At 34.4% G+C, this 21,118-nt stretch overlaps 2 protein-coding genes across 3 annotated transcripts in view; one reads left to right on the top strand and one right to left on the bottom strand.

Annotated features, from left to right (window-relative positions):
* Positions 1 to 1,524: 1,524 nt before the first annotated feature.
* MS3_00006108 (uncharacterized protein) lies at positions 1,525 to 15,694 on the top strand (the record flags this gene model as incomplete). Its single annotated transcript, XM_012937957.2, has 4 exons — positions 1,525 to 1,868; positions 7,890 to 8,340; positions 12,227 to 12,444; positions 15,463 to 15,694. The coding sequence occupies 4 exons, from the start codon at positions 1,525 to 1,527 to the stop codon at positions 15,692 to 15,694; spliced, it is 1,245 nt and encodes a 414-aa protein (XP_012793411.2).
* Positions 15,695 to 16,318: 624 nt separating this feature from the next.
* The window catches only part of USP20_1 (Ubiquitin carboxyl-terminal hydrolase 20), a 37,294-nt gene continuing 32,494 nt past the window's right edge, over positions 16,319 to 21,118 (bottom strand). For both annotated transcript variants that reach the window (XM_051214216.1, XM_051214218.1), the window contains one exon: positions 16,319 to 20,333. In XM_051214216.1, coding sequence (XP_051067364.1) covers positions 19,845 to 20,333 — 489 coding nt within the window. In that variant the 3' untranslated portion in view covers positions 16,319 to 19,844. The remainder of the gene's footprint in view (positions 20,334 to 21,118) is intronic.

The following is a 21,118-nucleotide window of genomic DNA, read 5'->3' as shown; positions in this document are numbered from 1 at the left end:
AACTCTGGGTAATAAGCTTTCTGCACCAGCCATTCACGAAATGGCCACGTTTTCTGCAGCTTCTAAACCTTGGGTACGCTGGTGGTTAACATTTTTTCCAATTTTAACTAAACTCTTTGCATTTGCGGGTTTCGCAAACGGTCACTTGTCAACGCAATGTATTTTAGAAACGGTTGACAGAAATCTAAAGTGTTATAGTTTTTGTCGTTGTCGTTGTTGATTATTTCACATTCGACCGACATATAAGTAGTACTAGCAAGCACACCAACAAATCCAACATTTTTAGACTCGTCGTCAGTCTCTATTTTCCTATAAGTTGCTTCCCATTTGTACTACAGCTTCGCCTTCGGTTACGATTTACTCTGAAATTGATATGTAACGAATGTAACACTTTGTTCTTATCCCATTTTAGAGTTTAATTATCATAAAGCACCTTTTATGAACATTTACCCTTAGATTTTAGTAATTAATTGGATATCTTCCCTAATTATATAGAACCTACTAAACAAGCTGTGGTTAGGTATCATTAATACTTTTGAAACGGTTGGATACGGTTGTTGATATGACGGCGTCTTCACGACGCTTATTTTAAATTAGGTTTTAGTCTATTACACAGTAAAGACTGCAAAATTTATACGTGCAGTGGTTTCTTGTCCTTCTGAGTATAAGAACAAGCGACGCAGCCATAAAAATGGAGATGGCGATCTTTTTATCAAGCTGAATGGTTGCAAGTACTTTGAAAAACTGGATTGACTAGTAGCTTATTTACAAATTCCTGTAGCTGATGAAAGTAAAGATCTCCTGACGATCAACACACACAAGGGTCTTTTCCGATATAACGGACTGCCCTTTTGAGTGAAGACGGCACTCTCTATCTCCCAGGGAATTATGGATACCATGTTACGAGGTATTTCAGAAGTGGTAGCATTTGTAGACGATATCATAATCATGGAAGCAAACGAAATGGACTTGCAGAAGAAACGTGACCAGGTGCTAGCGCGCATAGCTGAATGTGGTTTCCGCCTCTGCGCAAAAAGGTGTGATTTTATATGCAGCAGGTACAATGCCTCGGTTTCATAATAGATGAAGACGAACAACGACCGGACCTGGAGAACATAAAATCTATAAAATCTATACCCAGAACAACGGATATCTTTACTCTACGATCTTTCGCCATTGTGCAGCTTTCCTTCCTGATCTCTACCGTCCGTGTGCTCCAATAAACCACCTGCTGGAAAAAATACAAAATAGGATTGGTCGGTAAGCCTTCAAGCAGCTTTCGAGAAAATCGAGCAGCTCCTAGCCTCTAATTTCTTACTTACGCACTATGATTCTTCTCTACCTATAGTGGTTGCTTCAGATGCTTCAAATTATGGTATTGAAGCAGTCATTTCTCATATTTGTCCTGATGGATCTGAAACATCGATCTTTCATGCAACCAGATTAGTAACGATATAACGGGACCATAGATAAGTTTAAAAAGGAGCTCGATAGATTATCTTTACCGTAAAAATATCTCACAAGATGATATTTGGTCGGCAGTTCACTTTATTAACAGACCGTAAATTACTGCGTTTGAGTACAAGAAAGTTCCTTGTCCACACAGCTAGCCGGCTGCAACAATCGGCAGAAGTATTTCTGATCTATGATTTCAAGACCAAGTACCAGCCTACTACTGATGTTGGACAAGCTGACGCCTTTTCTAGACTGGTAATTTCACAAATGGAACGTGAAGAAGATGCTTTAGTGACAGGAGTTGAGACGGAAACAGAAGTTCATCCAAAGCTGAAGAATGTAGTTGATGGTCTACCAGTCACTTTCAAAGCTGTCAAAGAAACTACGGAAGACGACATTAAGTTATGGGTTACGTCAACAAGCGACCAAACCAACGTTTCTAAGGAGAATGTGATAATCGAAAGAATTTGAATTATAGTATGAACTAAGAATCCCAGAAATAACGTAATCGGATTAAGAACTGCTAGATAACTACAAACGAATGTACTATATTTAGAATTCGAAATCAAACATTCAACAAGTACGAAGGTATCATTAGTTTGTAGTGACTCACTTTTGTTACGAGAACACGATTGGTTTATTGAAAACAATTATTATTATAACCAATTGTACCAGTGACTGTTCAATGTGCTCTTTGTTCAACTGTGCTAAAAACATCCATTATACACACTTTGATCGTGAACTCGTGCGAATTCAGTTACGCTGTGTAACCAAGCTTGTGTCCTGGCACGATCTCGGTATTCTTTCGATACCACGAGATCGCCAGCAAATGTATCTAGACTTGGTCCATTAACTGCCTCTGATATTTGGTTTCCTGGGGATTTTATGGATATCCTGGCACGCGTTCCTTTGTAGTGGTGTTCATAGTCAATTTCGACTCGACACCACGCTACAAGTTCATTCAAACACCTCAGAGATCTGCCATAATATTTTCGCCAGCGAGACTAACTCATGATTGTTTATTCATGGATTATGACCGATGACAAAATGTTCTAAAAACATTATGCCAAAATCTTTTGAAACAATTCCACAGCGGCAATCTCATCATCAATAAAATAGGATTGTTGGCTCGAAGCTATTCTTCTAGGCCTAAAATGGATCAAGATATCGAAATTAGACGCCACAATTGTTCATCGTGCCTAAAAGTAGCCAAAAATCTAAAGAAATGTGAACCACAACAATAGACAAAGTCCAACAGTCACTGGAAGAGGTTTCATTCAGATTTTGCCGACCCATTACGGGGAAAATGTTTGTGGTGGATGCATTCACAAAATGGCTAGAAATTTATATTATGTCAAATTGCACAACCAGTAGAACAGCCAACAAGATATCTGAATTCTTTATCTGTTTTGGAGTTTCAGGGATCTTAGTAGCCGGCAACGTCTCATAACTCACTTCGGAATTACTCAAATACTTCCGCAATAATAATTTAATGATGTATACACACTATCCATCCTATCACTCTCAACGGAATGGACAAGCAAAACGCTTTGTCGACTCATTTAAAAGAGCATCACTGAAAAGGGGAGACGAGTAAACAACTTAGATAATCATGAAGTTCTTAGCAGCTTATAGAACTACACCCAACCCTACTATCCCAGACGGAGAAGTGTTTGGAAGAGGCATTCGAACTACATCCAGCTCCATGTTTCCACCTTGAACAGTAGACGGGTGAGGACGAAATGAGAATATCTAAAGTTTTAATAAGGATGACAAAAAGGTTGTCAAGTCACACCCTGGGAAAAATCTATGAAAACCTGGAGTTACTGACAAGAGAATAGAAAACGCTTTTTACGAAATACATGAGATGTTCGGAAAATGGATTATATATATCAAGCAAATCCATTGAGAAAAAGGACAATAAGTACGGCAGGTGGATAAGTGAGTCTTCCGCTAGAGATAACCACAGATACTCCAATGATAAGAAATTCCAAGGACAAAATGAAGAAAAATAAGCTGAAAGTTCGGAATTGAAGGACGTCAGGAAGACAGAACGCTGCCGCAAACCAGCTGTCAAGTTATAAGTGGACCTTGTTCCGGAGAGATGTTGGGAATACTTCAGAAATCACGGCGAGGCCTTAGATGCCTCCAAGAAAGCCAAAGATTCCATCAACTCAGAACCTGATGTGGCTCTCAAGAATACCGACGTGGTATGCCATGACTAGACGATAGTGTAATCTGCATCTTCGAGGATTGGCTGAATTATATTGATGTTATAGCCAATACTAATGACTATAAATACTCATGTTTTTCTGTACATTTTTCATTCTTACCAAATACCTAGTTCTGCTGCTTCTCCCGTCTTTTGATTTGCGACCATGGGGTTGTAGTAACACTATTACGGTCAATTTCGATAACGGTTAACCTCATCAAGCTTTTTCATCTGACAGACAATGTTATCAACATAGTAACAATTCGTTCACTTATTTGTACTAGTAGGATCGCTAAAATGCCTGCGTAAACAGGTATATTTGAACGCTTATTACGACCTACGCACATTTCTGGGTAACTCAAATATTATTCGCTTAAATAGAGCTCGATGTATCATTCTCCTTCCTTCATATATATGTACTTGTATCATAAAAACAAACTGTACTTTGAGTCGCTGTGTATTTATTTGATATGACTATGGATTTACTTCTATATTCGAACGCAATGATTCGCTGGCCTTTTCGCTTCAAATCCGCTTGGTGTGTTTGTAATTCTGTGGCCTGTGCAATCAGCCAATAAATTGTAGTCGTGAGGTGTGAGCTACTTAAACCCATATAAGTAGTATATAACGATGGTCAGGTATAGAATGTATTTCAGTAGAAGATCGAGAAGGAAAGAACGGGAGAGGAAAGCAATTGGTATGAAAATGCATGAACAATGAAATCTGAGATGGACCGACATTTGCAAAAAGGAACAGTCGAGTTTAAGACAATGGATTGATATTTTGCAAATTAACTGTTTACTGTACGTTCTCAGATTTTAGTGAGATGTTCTGTAATTTCGTGTTTAAATACATTCGATTGTCCCCACTCGTGTCCTGTTCATGACAGTCGCAGCTTATTATCGCCTTCTGAATTCAATCCCGTGAGATCTCAGCGATAACGGTTAACAGGGTCAACGTCTAATGAAGCTACGCGCAATACAGGGTTTTACGCGTTCGAGTGCCGTTAGTTATATATCACATTCCGCAGTAATCAAGTAGAGAACATAACACTGGCGACGAGGTGTACTGTTGACAATGACAACCGCTCCTGAACAAGTAGAATTTCTGGTCTAACATCAGGAAAAGCGATATGAACAGTTTCAAGTTCGTATCCTGGAAATCATAATGCAAAAAAATGAACGTGTTGACGCCGTCAAGATCAGAATACTCCTAAGAAAACTTGGCACGGATGAACACGAATGTTAGCGTAGGTTCATCCTTTCAAATAACCCAATAGATTTTACTTTCGATGCAACAGTTGACACCCTGTCACAAATCCTTGTGGAACAGTCATATTTGTCTAATATCCATTATCAGTGCCTCAAGAGAACAAAAGCCGGTGATGATGACTGGGTGAAACATATAGGTCTAGTAAATCAAGAACGCGAGCGGTTTAAACTATCATCAATGACGGAAGATCAGTCTAAGTGTCTTGTGTACAGTCTCCGATTTCCTGAAGACAGTGATATCAGAACCAGAATTTTGAGAAAAATTGAACAATGGGTGCACAGAATTATCATTATATGCACTGTTTTTTTACGATTAAGTCTCATGGACATTGTTTTGTGAAAAAGTACCCATAAAGCAACGTAGTTTACTGATAAAAATAATAATAATTACTTTCTATAACCATAAAGGTTTATTCTGCATGATAAGGAGCAGAGAAAAGAGTTTATGACAAGGCTGACCACAAGAAGCATGTGCAAATGATTATAAACAAAACAGATCTAGCTGTAAAACTGACAGTAATGAATAATAATAATAATTCTCGACAAATGATCAAACGATCATTGAAAACGAAGAATTAACTGAGAGCAATTTCTTCATAGTATGAGAATCCTCGTGAGCGAACATTCATAATTCTACTAGAAACTCGGACTCAGTCGTTGAGCTGTTGATTATTTAACCATGAGGCTGCCATATAATAGTGTACATTTTGAAATTTAATTAGTTCACGACAAAGTGCTTTCAACATAACCCAGTAACTGTTTAAAGCTTGTAGTATCGGTTATTATGTTAAGCCCATATAATTTATTCTAGTTTTCGGACAGGTCAATCTATTCATTCTACTTGAGTCATATTTTGACTTTGTTATTCACTTATGAAAATTGACTATTTTTATATGAGCGTATGTGTGTGTTCACTTCTTATCCTATTCATCACATGTCTGTAACTTATTTTTACGTGATTATAAATTTTGATTAACGCTTGACCAAATGGAGTTGGCTAATTTGCCTTCTCCACTGCGCGTCATTTCGCTTTACTCTCTTCTCTCCGCTTCCTTCGTTTCGTTCCTCTGATTTCCTGTCCAGATCAGTAAGTGTACATTCAAAAGTCCATTCTTGTATTTGACTTATTTAATTCCGTTATTGACTAACACAATTTAAGACTATGATTATATACAAAGATTGACAATATGTATATCTCAATGGCAATCAGAAACGATCTCACATTGGATTCAGATCCCTTGGCTACTTAAAAGTTCAACAATATTGAATTTCAATAGTTACAACTTGTCAGATTAAAGCATGGCACATCTAATCTACAAGTTAAATTATACTATTTACAACTCTTACAACAAATAGTCATAATCATAATGAAAATTGTCTTTATGAAGTAATAGAAATGATGATTTGCTTCAAAAAATTTCAATCTGTAGAAAACTGAATATTAGACATTTGCAGTTTGTCTTTTTTGTTTCATGAATCAATTTTTTAAAGTATAAATAAATAACCAAACCAAAATAAACACAAGTTTAAATCATACTAAGGTAACCAAGTAGAATAAGCTTAATACAATGAAAATGAAGATAAATTTGATCTTATATATAATGTCATTCCAATCAGATCTACATGATTCTTTATAAGATCTACCTGAATGTGTATAGGAAATGTAAGAGTAGCATTAAATAATATTTGTATGCATGTAACACTTTTTTGTGTTTGGAGTATTACAAACATAAAGTGTAATATACAAATAAGTAATTCTTAAATATAATCAGTACAAAACACTTATAATCACGACTGGATCAAAATTGAAAACAGATAACTCATTCAAATGTATTGTATTGAAATTAGAATTGTATAATTACGTATATACAAAATATTTATCATTTTATAAAAACATTATAGTTTGTCAATAGTATGAAATGTGTGTTTACTTAAAGAAATGGTTCATTATTTTTATAATCAGAAATGGGGTTTTGTGGATATTATAGTAATTTTAATAGTTGAGATCATGAGTCAATTGAAGCTAGACCACTATGGAAAACATGGAAGCACTGAACAACTGTTCCGTCCTAGTATGGGACTCCTCAGCAGTGCGCATTTACGATCCCACTCGTGGGATTCAAACTCAAGATCTATCGGCCTCGCGCGCGGACGCTCGACCTCTAGACCACTGAACCGGCATCCAACGGTGTTAATGTCTAACTTCAACCAATCCATGAAGGTGCGCCACTGTCCACCGTTGTCTTCAGTGAGTTAACTATCTCACAACAGACCCAGTTGAACTCATCTGGTCACTATTTCTCACTAGAATTCCAGGAAATACCTCTTGAAGACCGTCACTAGTAAGCATATGAAGAGAGTTTTGTGGATATTATAGTAATTTCATAGTTGAATTCATGAATCCATTGAAGCTAGACCACCATGGAGAACCTGAAAGCACTGAACGACCGTTTCGTCCTATTAGTGGTCTAGCTTCAATTGACTCATAAATTCAACTTATTGAATCTACTATTTTTTTCTCATTAACAATCTACCGAATACTCAAATTCTTATAAAACAAAATCGTCTTTATTATCGATTTAATAAAAGAACATAAAGGCACTTAAAATCGATTCATTGTCTCACATTCTATCTAATAAGACCTTAAAAGGAAAACAAGAACATCCTGACAACTAATTTATTTATGATCGTAAAACAAAAGTCTTTTTTAAAACAAATTTATACCGCAATTACAATTAAAGTACATCACTTAAATATGATTCAATAATAACCACACACACACACACACACATACACACACATACAATTGAAGTAACTCTATTGGACATTATCCATACAAGATTGATGTTGTCCAGGTGATTATTACTATTCAAATGATCTAATATAAACAAAACAAATGAAGTCAATAATAATAACAGTCATCATATCCTATTTGATATTACACATAATAGAATGTATATTGATCCAGTGAATTATTTAGAAAATTTCATTCATTCCCTTAGTGATAATAATAATAATAATAATACTGATAAATTGGAATTGAATAAATTACTTCAAGCATTGAAATGTCGTCTAGAAGATTATCAACGAATCTATCAATCTAATCACCATCCATATTCTAATTTATCTCATCTATGGTTACTAATAACCGATTTAAATTTATCTAATATTCAATTAAAATTAATACCAAATGAAAATATATTTGGTTATTTATTAAATTTAAAACGTCTATGGTTACATAATAATCAATTAATGAATTTAAATAATTGTTTAATTAAATGTAATAAATTAATAGAATTAAGATTAAATTCAAATCAATTACATAATATCTGTGGACAATTATACCAATTACATTGTCTTGAAATATTAGATTTATCAAATAATCATTTAGATAATATAATGGTAAGTTGAATGAGGATTTATAATGTGAATATTATGTTTAGCCCGGGTTGAACAGATTAATATTGGTATAAAGGACTTACACAAGTCACTTGATTTGTATGTGAGCTGTGCTCAGATCGAAATAGGTGGTTCTCTTAGGAGATCATACTCGGAGCTTTCGATCTAAATGTATTACCCACAAGGCAGTGGAGCAACGTCAGGAGATCTAGTCCCACAGCCCATGACCAATAATTGGTTCATACTCCATTTGTTCCATCAGGATTCTGGAGCTCATGTGTACCATTGGTTTGGAACCAGGGTTTTCCAACCCCTCCCCCCTAAATGGATCCTCTTTATCCACCAACCCGGTTAAAAACGCCAGACATTCGCTTTTCGTTTTCTCAATTTCGTAAACAACACAAACGCCACGAGAAGGCAGTGGATGTATACGTGTGGTCATGTGAGGAAAAGCGAGCTCTCCCCACTCTCGGAGGCACCAGGTCATTAATTAACTATATAAAACAATAAAGTAGATTATATGTGTTGTTAAAAAAAACTATGTCTCGATCAATAATCTTTGCCTCGTAGCGTCAATACTGAAAATTTGAACATTGAATCAATCTACATGAAATTGGTGATATATGTTTAACTGTTTGTCATGCTAGAGAAATTTTATAGTTGTGCATTCAACAATTTAAATCGATATGAAATTATATGACAAAGTGATGACAATTTATTCCTTATATTAGAAAATTATTCTCACGTATAAACGATACAAAATCCACCATGAAGAAGTCAAATATCAAACGTATTACTCTTAGATGAGCAGATCATCATCATCACTATCAGAACCAACTGTGGAAAGTTGGTATGGTATTTAATAAAGACATGTTATATTAACATAACTGCATACTTTATTTCGAATACGATATGTTAAGGAGAGTTTCAGTGTTAAATGTATTAATTCAATTGTATTGATTAACTTGTTCTCAGTAGTGTGATTAATTCGAATGTTATAAACGCAAATCCTTCGATTATTCTTTCGTTTGACTACCTGTCTATCTATATCTCTTTTAATCATAGTCTATTACTATATCAGTCTATAAATACTTGAAACACATTGATACTCTGGATAGTTAAAACTCCCTTGAATGCAATGCAGATTAGATTAGTCTAGTGCAATCCTGGGTATAATTAAAATAATGCATTGTCATTGAATAAACAAAGGGAAATCATATAAAAAGCCCTGACAAGTATATGTGTGACCAGATTGTTCGAAATGTATAGCGCAAATACATCACATTTTTCAGATCAACTACGTCTTCTCATTGTTCTGTCGAAATTTATAAAAGGGACTAATTGCTTTAGAATGCAGTAAGGAAGTTTTTCTTTTTGACGAAATCATTTTCTTAAGCAGTACATTCGATCTAGTTCCTTTGATTGTGAAGATTATTTTGAAGAAAGACTCTTTTGGAACAATGCGTCCAGAGTTGACCAGGTGCTCCTGTATTGGACTGATGATAACTTCGTACTTTCTTCTTAAAAGCCACGCTGCGTGATATATATATACGAATTTGATGATTATTGTTCAATTTTTATTATTGTAATGACCTTTATGTTTTTAATTTTGCTTCATATCTGTCAAGCGAGCAATGAGTTTTCGTAATTCTGACCCTATTCTTCTCTAACCTCGTGATTATTACGTAACGTCACTTGATAATTGCAGTCTTGAGTCACTTTATGACGTGATCTTTTCCATTCTTCTATAGACATAAATTTACCAAACAACTACAAATACGAATGTACAGCTTAAGTAAATGATTTCGTCGAAAAGTGATTTTTCTCGCTGAACTGTTTTTTATTCGCTGAATGATGCGATGGGCTACAAGTGCAGGTGACTCCGATTCCCGGAATCAATAAATAACTAATTCAATTATAAAGAGGTCTAATTCTCGTGTTATTCCAATAATATTATTATTTTAGTTCAGTTTTGTTCATTTAGTTCTATTACAATTTGATTATCTTTACTACTGTACAGGGTAGTCAATTCAAGCGCTTAAGTATACATTCAGGAACATTTATATTCTAGTTCTTATTTGATCTATCCGTCCTTGATCATAGATGATAAAGATAACGAGTATTATATCAGGACAATCAGTGTATAAGAAGCCAACACAAACAGAATAAATTCCCAACTGGATTTACGAAAGCCCAATAACTCACAAAGTCATCTGAGTACAAACGCAATTAAAACAAAGTGAAAACACATTATAACACAACTAACATGACAAGAAATGAAGAAACATCTTTAATGGCCATTTTTCAAAATAACACTTCTACACTAAATCTCAATAAAAACCGTTTATCAAACCCATCAACATGCATGAAATTAAATGTGGAAAACAACAAATCGGTCATTCTACCATAAATAAAGGACACAAAAGAAATTCACACCATATTATTGAGGTCATTTAGAATAAGCATAGCGCGCACGTCACCAAAATCATTTCAATCAATCTTATGCAAACTAGAAGACGGAATGACTAAAGAAAAAATCTCCGAATATAGTTACAAAACAGACTAATCCGACTACAAGAAATATTACATAGAACAAAGTAGTGACTTTGTAATTCTTCGTCTACACGGACACCAATTAGTTTTCAAGCGCCACAACGAATCTTTGTTTGTATTAGAATATGTTGACAATTTTGAGCACATTCGACTTGGAAAATGTTGAATTATTAAACAGAGGTAACAGAGAAAAGATCAGAGGAATTCTAGAAGCTGGGTATCCAGATCAATAAACATATTAAAATCAATCCAATTTACCAGCCAATCAGAGAAATCATAACTATAAGGTCAGGAATGAGATCAACTGGGAGAAACAACCAAAATAAGCAAATAGACAAATACATAATGAATGTTGACAACAACTAGTCAAGGTTAATGTTAACAAAACAAGCTGTTAGTCATTGGAACAAAAAATCATACTACCTTACCTCTATCTGAAGTCTGTAGTTACGATGTTGTCAAAGAAAGGTAATGAAAGTTTCACAATCAAGCAATCCATAAAGGAGAATGCAACTCTGACAAAATCATCACAAAGTGATTAGAATTATATATATATATATATATATATATATATATATATATATATATATATATATATATATATATATGAATTTCATGATTATTATTCAGTTTTTATTATTGCATCCCGATTTAGTAGTGGTGTCGTACTCAACGTGGAACCTCAAGGTCTTGCGCCTAACCTCTTGAGCGTCACAGGTGCACACTGCTGCAAAGTCTTATACCGATGGCGGCCTAGTTTTCACTGACTATTTAAATGACATAAGCTCGTAATGAATTTCACTTTCATATCTGATTGATAATATTAAAGAAATTAGTAAATAAGGTAATTTATCGAATGAATTTTGTTACCGGACAAGCTTACAGTTCCGTTTTCGCAAATCGTTATCGGTGATATTCATACTGAATATTGATAATATATTTAATATTAGTTGGTGCGAGGTGATTAGTGTGATATTATGAACTTAATAAGTCAATTGTCTGGTTTCTAAATGTGACAGCAGATAAGGTGAATTCAAATTCCACTGGGCTGATCAGCCCGTTGAAGATTCCCGATACACTCTGCTGATGAATATCAGGTAATATGAAACCTTAATTAAATATAGCTTCCTCGTGATTGTTTCCTACCACCACATTGCATATGATATCAACTTATCTGGACTAATGGTCATAATGAAACTTGTTCGATGGAATCTCATCAATACTAAGGATTAGACAACGTATAGTTCTCTTCTCAGTGATCCAGCAGTATAAATGGCAATCTTAATTTCTTATATATACGTATATTATATTTCATTTATATAACCTATTACTCTAGGAAATCAACAAAGAATTATCAAGAATGCATTTTCTACGTGAGCTTAATTTGCTTGGAAATCCCGCTGTTCTACAATCGGATTTTAAATCTTTACTATTAAGTTCACATTCAACATTGACTGTTCTGAATAAACATGCAATCTTAAGAGATCAATTTAAGTGGAGCAAATTAAAAACCAATTATTGTCCAAAGTATATTCAGAAACAATCAAGCAAAAGGTTGGTTTTACTTAACAAGTATTTTTTGGAACTCATTATTTACTCCCATAATAAGTACACATAAAGAGTTTCATGAATTGATTAATTGATACTTTATATTTGAGGCTCTTCATAGTTTAGACGAACCAATCCTGTAGACATGAACATTGTAATAGAGTTGAAGTGATTCATAGCTCAGTAAGCTATTATTGTCGTACTATACAGACATTTCAAAAGAAACTTAGCCATGATTATCTATGTCTGCAGTGTCACTTTGTATTAATTACACGAGATACGACTGAGTATTCTTAATCATTGTAACACTACTGCTAGGCAGATTAATTGGGTTGACCAATTTAATAACATAGAAGATTTAATCTTGTGATAGTTTTATTTAGCTTCAGCATTGTCACAACACATGACCACATAGTGCTTCTTTTCTATGAAAATCGATAGGTTTGCTATTGCTGACATCCTAGCTACTTCGCACAACTCCAGACAAATTCAATACTTCAACTTGAACAACAGAGAAAAAGAGCGATCTACGAGTAAAGGTTAAGTACAAAAAATGGAGTAAACTTATAGTCCCTATAACCTTGGTTGTCTAGAACTTTCGGGAAAACATACTTAATATAGTAATGGCATGGGCAATTATCCAGTCAAAAACGACACCTGATCCTTCACTTTTCTAGATGTTTCTGGGAGGCATCTGTTCGATGCTGATTAAATAAAACATTTCCTGGATTTTTATTGGCTTCAAGAAACTTTGTTGAGGGATATTTTCGAACTCCACAACACATTCCTTCTTTAAGGAAAAAATATGATTTTTTTCTCAGGTCTCTTTGCAGCCCGATGATCGGGTTACGTCTGCGTTCCATCTTCCTCAGTTTTTTTTTCTGATCCGCTCCTTTCTTTCTTGTATTATCCTTTAAAGTGTCCGTAAGTATATCCAACAGAAAATTCCCCTGTACTACTAAACAAAATCAATAATGATCAGTGAGTTGAATCATTACTTGCAAATAACCGACATCATGTTCACATTTAATCACACAACTGATCTAGGATAGCAAGATAATTTACATAGAGAAGTGATTTTAGTTAGGCAATCACTGAAAACCATGGAGTACTGGATTTGTTTCGTTTATTAAAAATTATTATAAGTTAACTGAAGTTGGAACTGTGTGCTGATGGATGTTAATTTGGTGTAATTGGAAGGTAAAATGTTTGACGCAAAACTTTTAGGCCGTTGGTCGAAGCCTGGTAGAGTTATGACTGTTTGTTGTAGTTGACTGCTATAAACGTATATAGTGTAGAGCAGTCAGATATCCTGGATGAAAAAGACGTGGTCAACGTTAGAGATTGAGGGGGAAATTACATTCTGATATGCAGCATTTACGCGCTAAATGAAAGTGCTCAATATGACATACTTAACGAATAGTAAAAGCATTTTGGATAACTTCATATACAAAATTATCATCAATACATTTCTATTTTTGTTCTTTTCTTGATATACTGTTTTCTTGACTAATAATAATATCCAATAGTGAGTATCTTTTGAGCTTAAGTAAACCTATATATAATGTTTTAAAAAAAATATGTATAAATCAGTTTCACGAGACAGCTTTTGTTCTATTCTTTGAAAAAAAGATTTAATTTCACTTTTAATTTTCGCTGTTCCTTCCATAAAACTTTAAAATAATCATAAGTCAGTCAGCTACAACGTAGGACCACGCACATATATGTATCGATCCAAGCAGCCACACCATATTAGCACAAGATGAACACTAAATTCATAAACTAGTTAATTCAATGGTGGTAATATATAAAAAAGGATTACATATAAAGATATAGCACAGGAAGAAAGAATTAATTGGTAGAAATATATAAAGTGATTTTAATCTCACGGTTTAAGGGAGTACAAAGAGTGTATATACCCACACCATTGTGACCGATTCTGAGCCATGTCATCCAGAGTCTCCAACCACTGGTTACGATAGTCAAGCCGACCACAACCAAGTAATTTGCATATCCCAACATAGCTCAGACTAGAAGTTAGCGAACTTATGGATTGATGATAGCCCCTAACTTCTTTCCAACCATCCCCATCACTAATCAGCATTGCGCATCGTAATAATCGGTGGTTGAGCATGCGTAATACGTGATTTAACCATGTCAGTCGGTGAAGATTAACAACCTCACCAACTGACTTAACATCATTCCCTAATACCTTGCGTCTAACCTCACTATTACTTAATCGGTGATCCCAGTAGATGCGAGTAATAATTCTAAGACATCTGTGATCAAATACTAGTAGCTTACGAGTATCTTCTACTCTTAATGCCCACGTTACGCAGCCGTACAGTAGAACAGAACGAACTGTCGCGCAGTATACTCGTCCCTCAATTGATAGACGGTTATCTCACCTTCGCCATAGGTGACGTAAGTTGGCAAAAACCAAACGTGCAGAGATTTTGTCAGATACCAAACCACTTGGGCCGATCAGAATTCCAAGATAAGTAAAGTTGTTGACGCATTATATATATATATATATATATATATATATATATATATATATAGCTTTCTTAAAGATTGTCCACAATTTAATTATAAAAAATCTTAAGTGTCGCATTAATGAAGAATATTTTTAGTTCAGAATGAGGGTGTTGTGTTATCCTAACTTATAGAACTCATTATCAATATTGTCATTATACAGTTGTGGTGTGTCGATGGATGTAAATAGTATGTGTCATCAATCGAAAATGAAATAACGGGCGGCAGAAGGTTAAGAAGATCGAAAAAAACAGAACGAGAATAGAGAATGGTCGATGTAAGAAGGAAAGAACAATCAAATCTGAGACGATTGTTTGACAATTTGCAAATGAAGTATTTACTGTATGGTTCTCAGATTTTACTAACATTCATTTAGAAGTAAATGAAAATTGCTCAACCAACCGTAAATTGTTCATTTGAAATATTTCTGTATAAATATAGTTATTCCAAACAAACTATCTCTGTAATCTATTTTTATGTAAATCCTAGGAAAAGAAATGTACCTATTGAAGCAGAAACTGAGGAAAAACTAGTCCAATCTCCAATGAATCCTGACAAAGAGATTGAAATATTTGAAGAAAATTTGAAAAAAAGATTTCAAGCCAAAACGATTACAGAATTTAAATGTTTCGACTGGTCAATGATACCAAATAGTGAAATGAAACGATTAAATTCAAGAACTACTGTGCCGAAAAATATTGTAGTTCAATCACAATTGTAATTCATGTTATCATATGGAAGAAAATAACAAAATCCATAAGTAGGATTGAATACAGTTTTAGTGACATTAATTCTGATTAACAGATCACTGAGTAATTGTCAATGCTATATTTATCTGATCTGTTGACCATAACTAATGTAATAGCTCGGTGATGATACGGTTTCGAACCAAACAGTCAGCACTAATTACCACAAAATCGCAGGTACGCGTTGTCGAATAATACAAACTAGCATAAGGTCTAAGTCTAGATCAATTTTATGACCTGTTTCAACTAAATGTTTGGCAATAGGGGATGATAGATGTTTATCATCTACTCTTATTGGGTCACTTAAATTTAATTGTTGTTGCAACCATTTAGGTATATGTTCAGATACCCTAATTTGGAGATCATGGTTGCTCCTCCCTATGTATGTGTGATCACACAAATTTAAATTAGTAAACACAGTGGGATGTGACGCAATCATTTTCAAGTCTTTTAGGTTTTGGATGAAGTATGGATCTTGTTTTTCCTTGATAATGATCTTTCATGTGTAGTATGTTTTGTTAATAACACAATTGATTGATCACTGGGTGGTGATCAATGTCATGCGTGTCTAGTCCTTATTAGTGCAGATCGAATGCTATCGATCATGTTGCAATGTGGCCACCAGTCTAGGTGACTCGACACTGCGGGCACTATATATTGAGATTAGATGGTGATTAGAGGTAGTCGACAGGAAACCCTGGACCCGGGTTTCGTGCTACTTGGCACTCGTCAGCAAGGTGTACCTGTAATCTTGAGGGAACTGGTACTCCCTGGCGGATTCGATCTCGCGTCACCCAGCTTCACAGTCAGAGACGTTACCACTGAGCTATCCGAGCCGCGACTAACCTCCTGTAAGACTGAGATGTAATCACAATTGATTTATCACTGGGTGGTGATCAATCTCATACGTGTCTAGTCCTACGTCATTTTCGAATTTTTATCACTTTTCTTCCAGATTTTGTATGATTCTTCTGATTCACAATTTTTCTAATTGCTTTAGATCAACTTTCATAGCCCTCTGATACCACGTTTTCCACTTCCGATTGGTGTTAAGTACTACTTATATCAGTCGACATAAGTAGCATACACTAGAGTCACAGAAAACCTTAACGAATACATACATTCATAATTTAAGCTTTACTTTCAAATCGATTCGTTGAATTAGGCAATGAGTCACCAGTTTATACAATTACAACTGAAATCTTAATAAATTTAATGAACTATTTAACAGTCCAAAAACAAGATACAATGCTATTGAGTTCAATCGTTGTTTATGTTGATAAGAACAGTTTGTCGACCAGACTTATTTGATGATAATATCCAACTGTAGTACGATTATTTAATAAGAAGCGAACAGTCCAACCGTTTATGTTTAGAGTAGATCATCATTAAAATAAAAACATGACTGACTAACAGACCTATCTACTCAAACAATATAATGTCGAATAAACATACTTAAAAGATAGTTCATGTGTAAAATAAGACTTGAAGAATGATATATGTAAAAAAACTGTCTAAAGCTTCACAATTTAACTCCAAAAAGATTGATTTTACACTAGCTACTGAGTATTCTTTGGATGATGATCAACGGTACTAGTTTTATTAGGTATGTAACACAGATTTCCGAAACTCCTACAAAATACAACAAACGAAATCCACTATGCCGTTGAAGAAATAGAAACAATCCAAAAAAAATTTCCTTGCTGATAATAACCTTTACTAAAACTGTACACACTAATAGTTGAACCATGAGTCGATAAACACTTCACCACTATTGAATACTTGGTAGCACTGGAAGGCCGTCTCGTTCTAGCGTGAAACTCGTCAGCAACGAGCATCCACAATCCCACATACGGGACTCGAACACAGGACCTTCGATCTCGGACGCGAACGCCTAACCTCTAGACCACAGAGCCAGCATCTAATGATGTCAATGTACCTGTACAGCTATATTTTTTAGTGATTTAATGAGTGGAGGCTTGGTGACATACACCAGTAAAAGTAAATACATTCTTATGTGTCCAACCCCGTATTCTTCTAAATACACTTTCGAAACAAACAAAGTTACAAAGCACTTTTCATTCAAGATTTTCATAAAACGTCAAATCTAGTATCTTAAATCATCGCAATACATATATGAATTTATATTCCTTTGAAACGATAAGGGTGTTTGTCTACTACGAGATGAATGATTTCCTCTGAGAGCAGTTCATTTTCTTTCTAAACAACAACTGGTGCACATGGGCTCCAGTATCATGCGCGAACAAATGGCGTATGAACCAATCGTTGGGCACCGGCTACCATGTGAATGAATCTCCTCACGATGCTCCACCGCCTTGTGGATCAGACCTTTAAGTCAAAGGCTCGGGGAGTGGCCCCCTAAGAAAACCACCTGCTTCGGTCTGGGCACCCGGGCAGTATCACAGCCCACACACACACAAATATGGTGTGGCGCATATGTATTTGATGCCTCCTTGTACCAAAATTTATGTGTTGAAACAAAATAAAACTAAACAACAACATTCTAATTATACTTCATGAAGAAGACAACGAAATGCTTTACAAATTAATAAACCAACCATTAAGAATACGATAACCCTATCACATCTCTTCCTATCTCTCACTGAAAATACATCGAGAAATTTGCAACAAATACCATAAACACACATTTGTTATTGACAATCTATGAGAATAATAATAGTAATAAGAGTGGAACAAAAAATCTATGTTACTGTGACCTATGAAAACCGCACTGTGATTTTGATGATCATAACAGAAATAAACAGTGATAATAATAATATTAATACAAGTCGAATATAATTAAAAACAAACAAACAAGGCAATGTACATAGAAACAAGAAGAAAATATTTGTACACAACTTCTTTGTTTACTTTTTTTTCTTTCATAAAAATAATTTACAAAATTAAACAAGCAATAAGTTAATAAGTACCCATATGAAGACATAGATATATCCATTATTCCGAGTGTATGAATAACATTATATGCATATAAATTACTTAATGTATAACAGGAAATAAAAAATCAATAATATTAGTGCTTTTATACACACGTGACAAGTTTAATATCCATCTAAATAGAGAAGAAAACAAATGGGATACACTTTTACATCTACTACTACTACTACTACACGAAGAATCTCATCATTAATGTGATAGAAAATATCTGAGTAGAAATGAATCAGTAATACTAGACACTACTACTTATCAACAATAACAGTAGTAGTAGTAGTAGTAGTAGTGTTAAGAGTAGTAATAGCAATAATAATAACAATGAAATAGGTCACATAAAGAACAAGTGATGTTGATACATTTTTTTTCATGATTTTATTATGTATTATAAATGAATAAATATGAACGGATGAATGGATGGCTACTATGCAGATGAAATTATACACATATGAATAAAAAGCAAAATATTATACCAGAGTGTGTATACATACACATACAGAAAAAGAAGACGATGAATAACAATATTTAAAATTATCACTACCCTTAATATCAAATTAATGAGGAATTACTGATGTATACGTATATATATAAATGGGACAAAAAGAAAGGATAAAATAAATAAATTGTTCAAATGAGACAACAGTTCGAATCCAATCAATATACAGTTTTGAAGAGAGAAATTAGTGCTTCTTAGATGAAAGAATAAAACACATAAAATTACAAGTCAAATACATACACAAACACTGTGTGTTTGTTTAGTTCAACGCTGTTGTCATTCTTAACATGTAATTTCCACGAAACATACACATAAACTCATCAACTCACAAAAGAGGAAATAATTACAAATTACAATCATACATTGCTTGCATATTATAAAGTAAGGATGAAAAGAAAAGAACCATCACCTGAGTCACAAGGAAAGATCACTTGGTTCTGAAAACATAACACAATAACGATTACCATTCCAATCAATAAAGAAGAAAATTTCAAAACAATGCATAGAATCACAGTTTTATTTATTAATTAAATGTAATAAAAGCAACAAATGGACTGAAAACAAAAAGTTTAAGTTTTATGTAAAAACTATTCGACAGTGTCTACATAAAGCTGATCACCATGTTTTGATTTCATTTGATGCATTTATTGCTGTTGGTACTAAGATTCTACTTTGGAGACATTTTTATGATTCACCAAATCTAATGGATTATAATCACCAAAATAACCGGTTCTAGCGCCTTTACTAACAGTTAGACTATTATTGATAGATTTCTGTTGAACATTAGGATGATGATTGTTCAGTTGACATTTAGAGTCTGTGACAATAGAACAACAACCATTGAACATGTTCAATGTTTTGCTAGATGATGGACAACAATCACCATTTGATTGTGAACATTCAGTGGATTGAGTTAATTTATTTTTAACTGGATGATCATTTTGTTGAGTGTATATTTCAATATGATGAATAGTATCATCATTAGTGCCGTTGGATAAGATTGAATCTATAGGGAAATTTGTCGAATTTATTTCTTTATCCATTTCATTCCAATGATTCAAATGGGATTTATTGTCAGCCCAATCCAAATTGTTAGAGATATCACCATTCATATTATTGTTACCATTAGTCAAATAATTATTTCGGTCCTTTCAAATGATAAAGATTTTTTAAAAAAAGATAGGAGAAGCAGTGAATAATATTAAGTATCGATAACAAACACACACGTAATAAATCAGTGAAGAGCGATTCAGTCATATAATGATTAAGTGCTTGCCAGGAAATCTGAAGCTCTTCCATTCGATCGCCGACAAAGGCGTGGATGCACACACTAGGAGTAAAACAGCTGTGCAGTACATTCTGACGTGCATTTGGCCCTATTTGGGAATTGTTAACTGGATATGCCTGCATTCCGGGGTTGATGTTCACTTCGAGACTCGAACCTAGTACCATCTGCTTCAAACGCCATCGTGTTATCCACACCAAGTCCCGGAGTGAACATCAACTGTGGTATGCAGGTACATCCAGCTGACGAGTCCCAAATAGGACGAAACGTGGGTCCTGAATTCCACTGCTAGCCACCATCCATCTATGTTCATAGTGCGTGTGAATTAAGACAATTGGAACAGCATGCACATATGCCAACAAGAGACTGATCAATTGAGGTCCTGAACATCAATGTGAAGAACAAAAAACCAATACAAAAATGAATTTAAACACATTGTTATTGGTTATAACATCATTTTCATTTAGGTAGGCAGCAACGTACTCTTTAGATGTCAACAGGTTAATTTGTCAAGTACAGCAATTATGCATTGCTTATGCTTGAACCATATTTGTTAGTGTGAAACCTGATGATATTATATAGCCTGTTGTTGTAAAACGCAAGTGGGTGAGGAAACAATTAACGATAAACAAACAAACTCATCCACTA

The sequence above is a fragment of the Schistosoma haematobium genome, chromosome 2 (assembly GCF_000699445.3).
Source record: "Schistosoma haematobium chromosome 2, whole genome shotgun sequence".
Taxonomy (NCBI): domain Eukaryota; kingdom Metazoa; phylum Platyhelminthes; class Trematoda; order Strigeidida; family Schistosomatidae; genus Schistosoma; species Schistosoma haematobium.
This window is presented reverse-complemented; position numbering and strand designations above follow the sequence as displayed.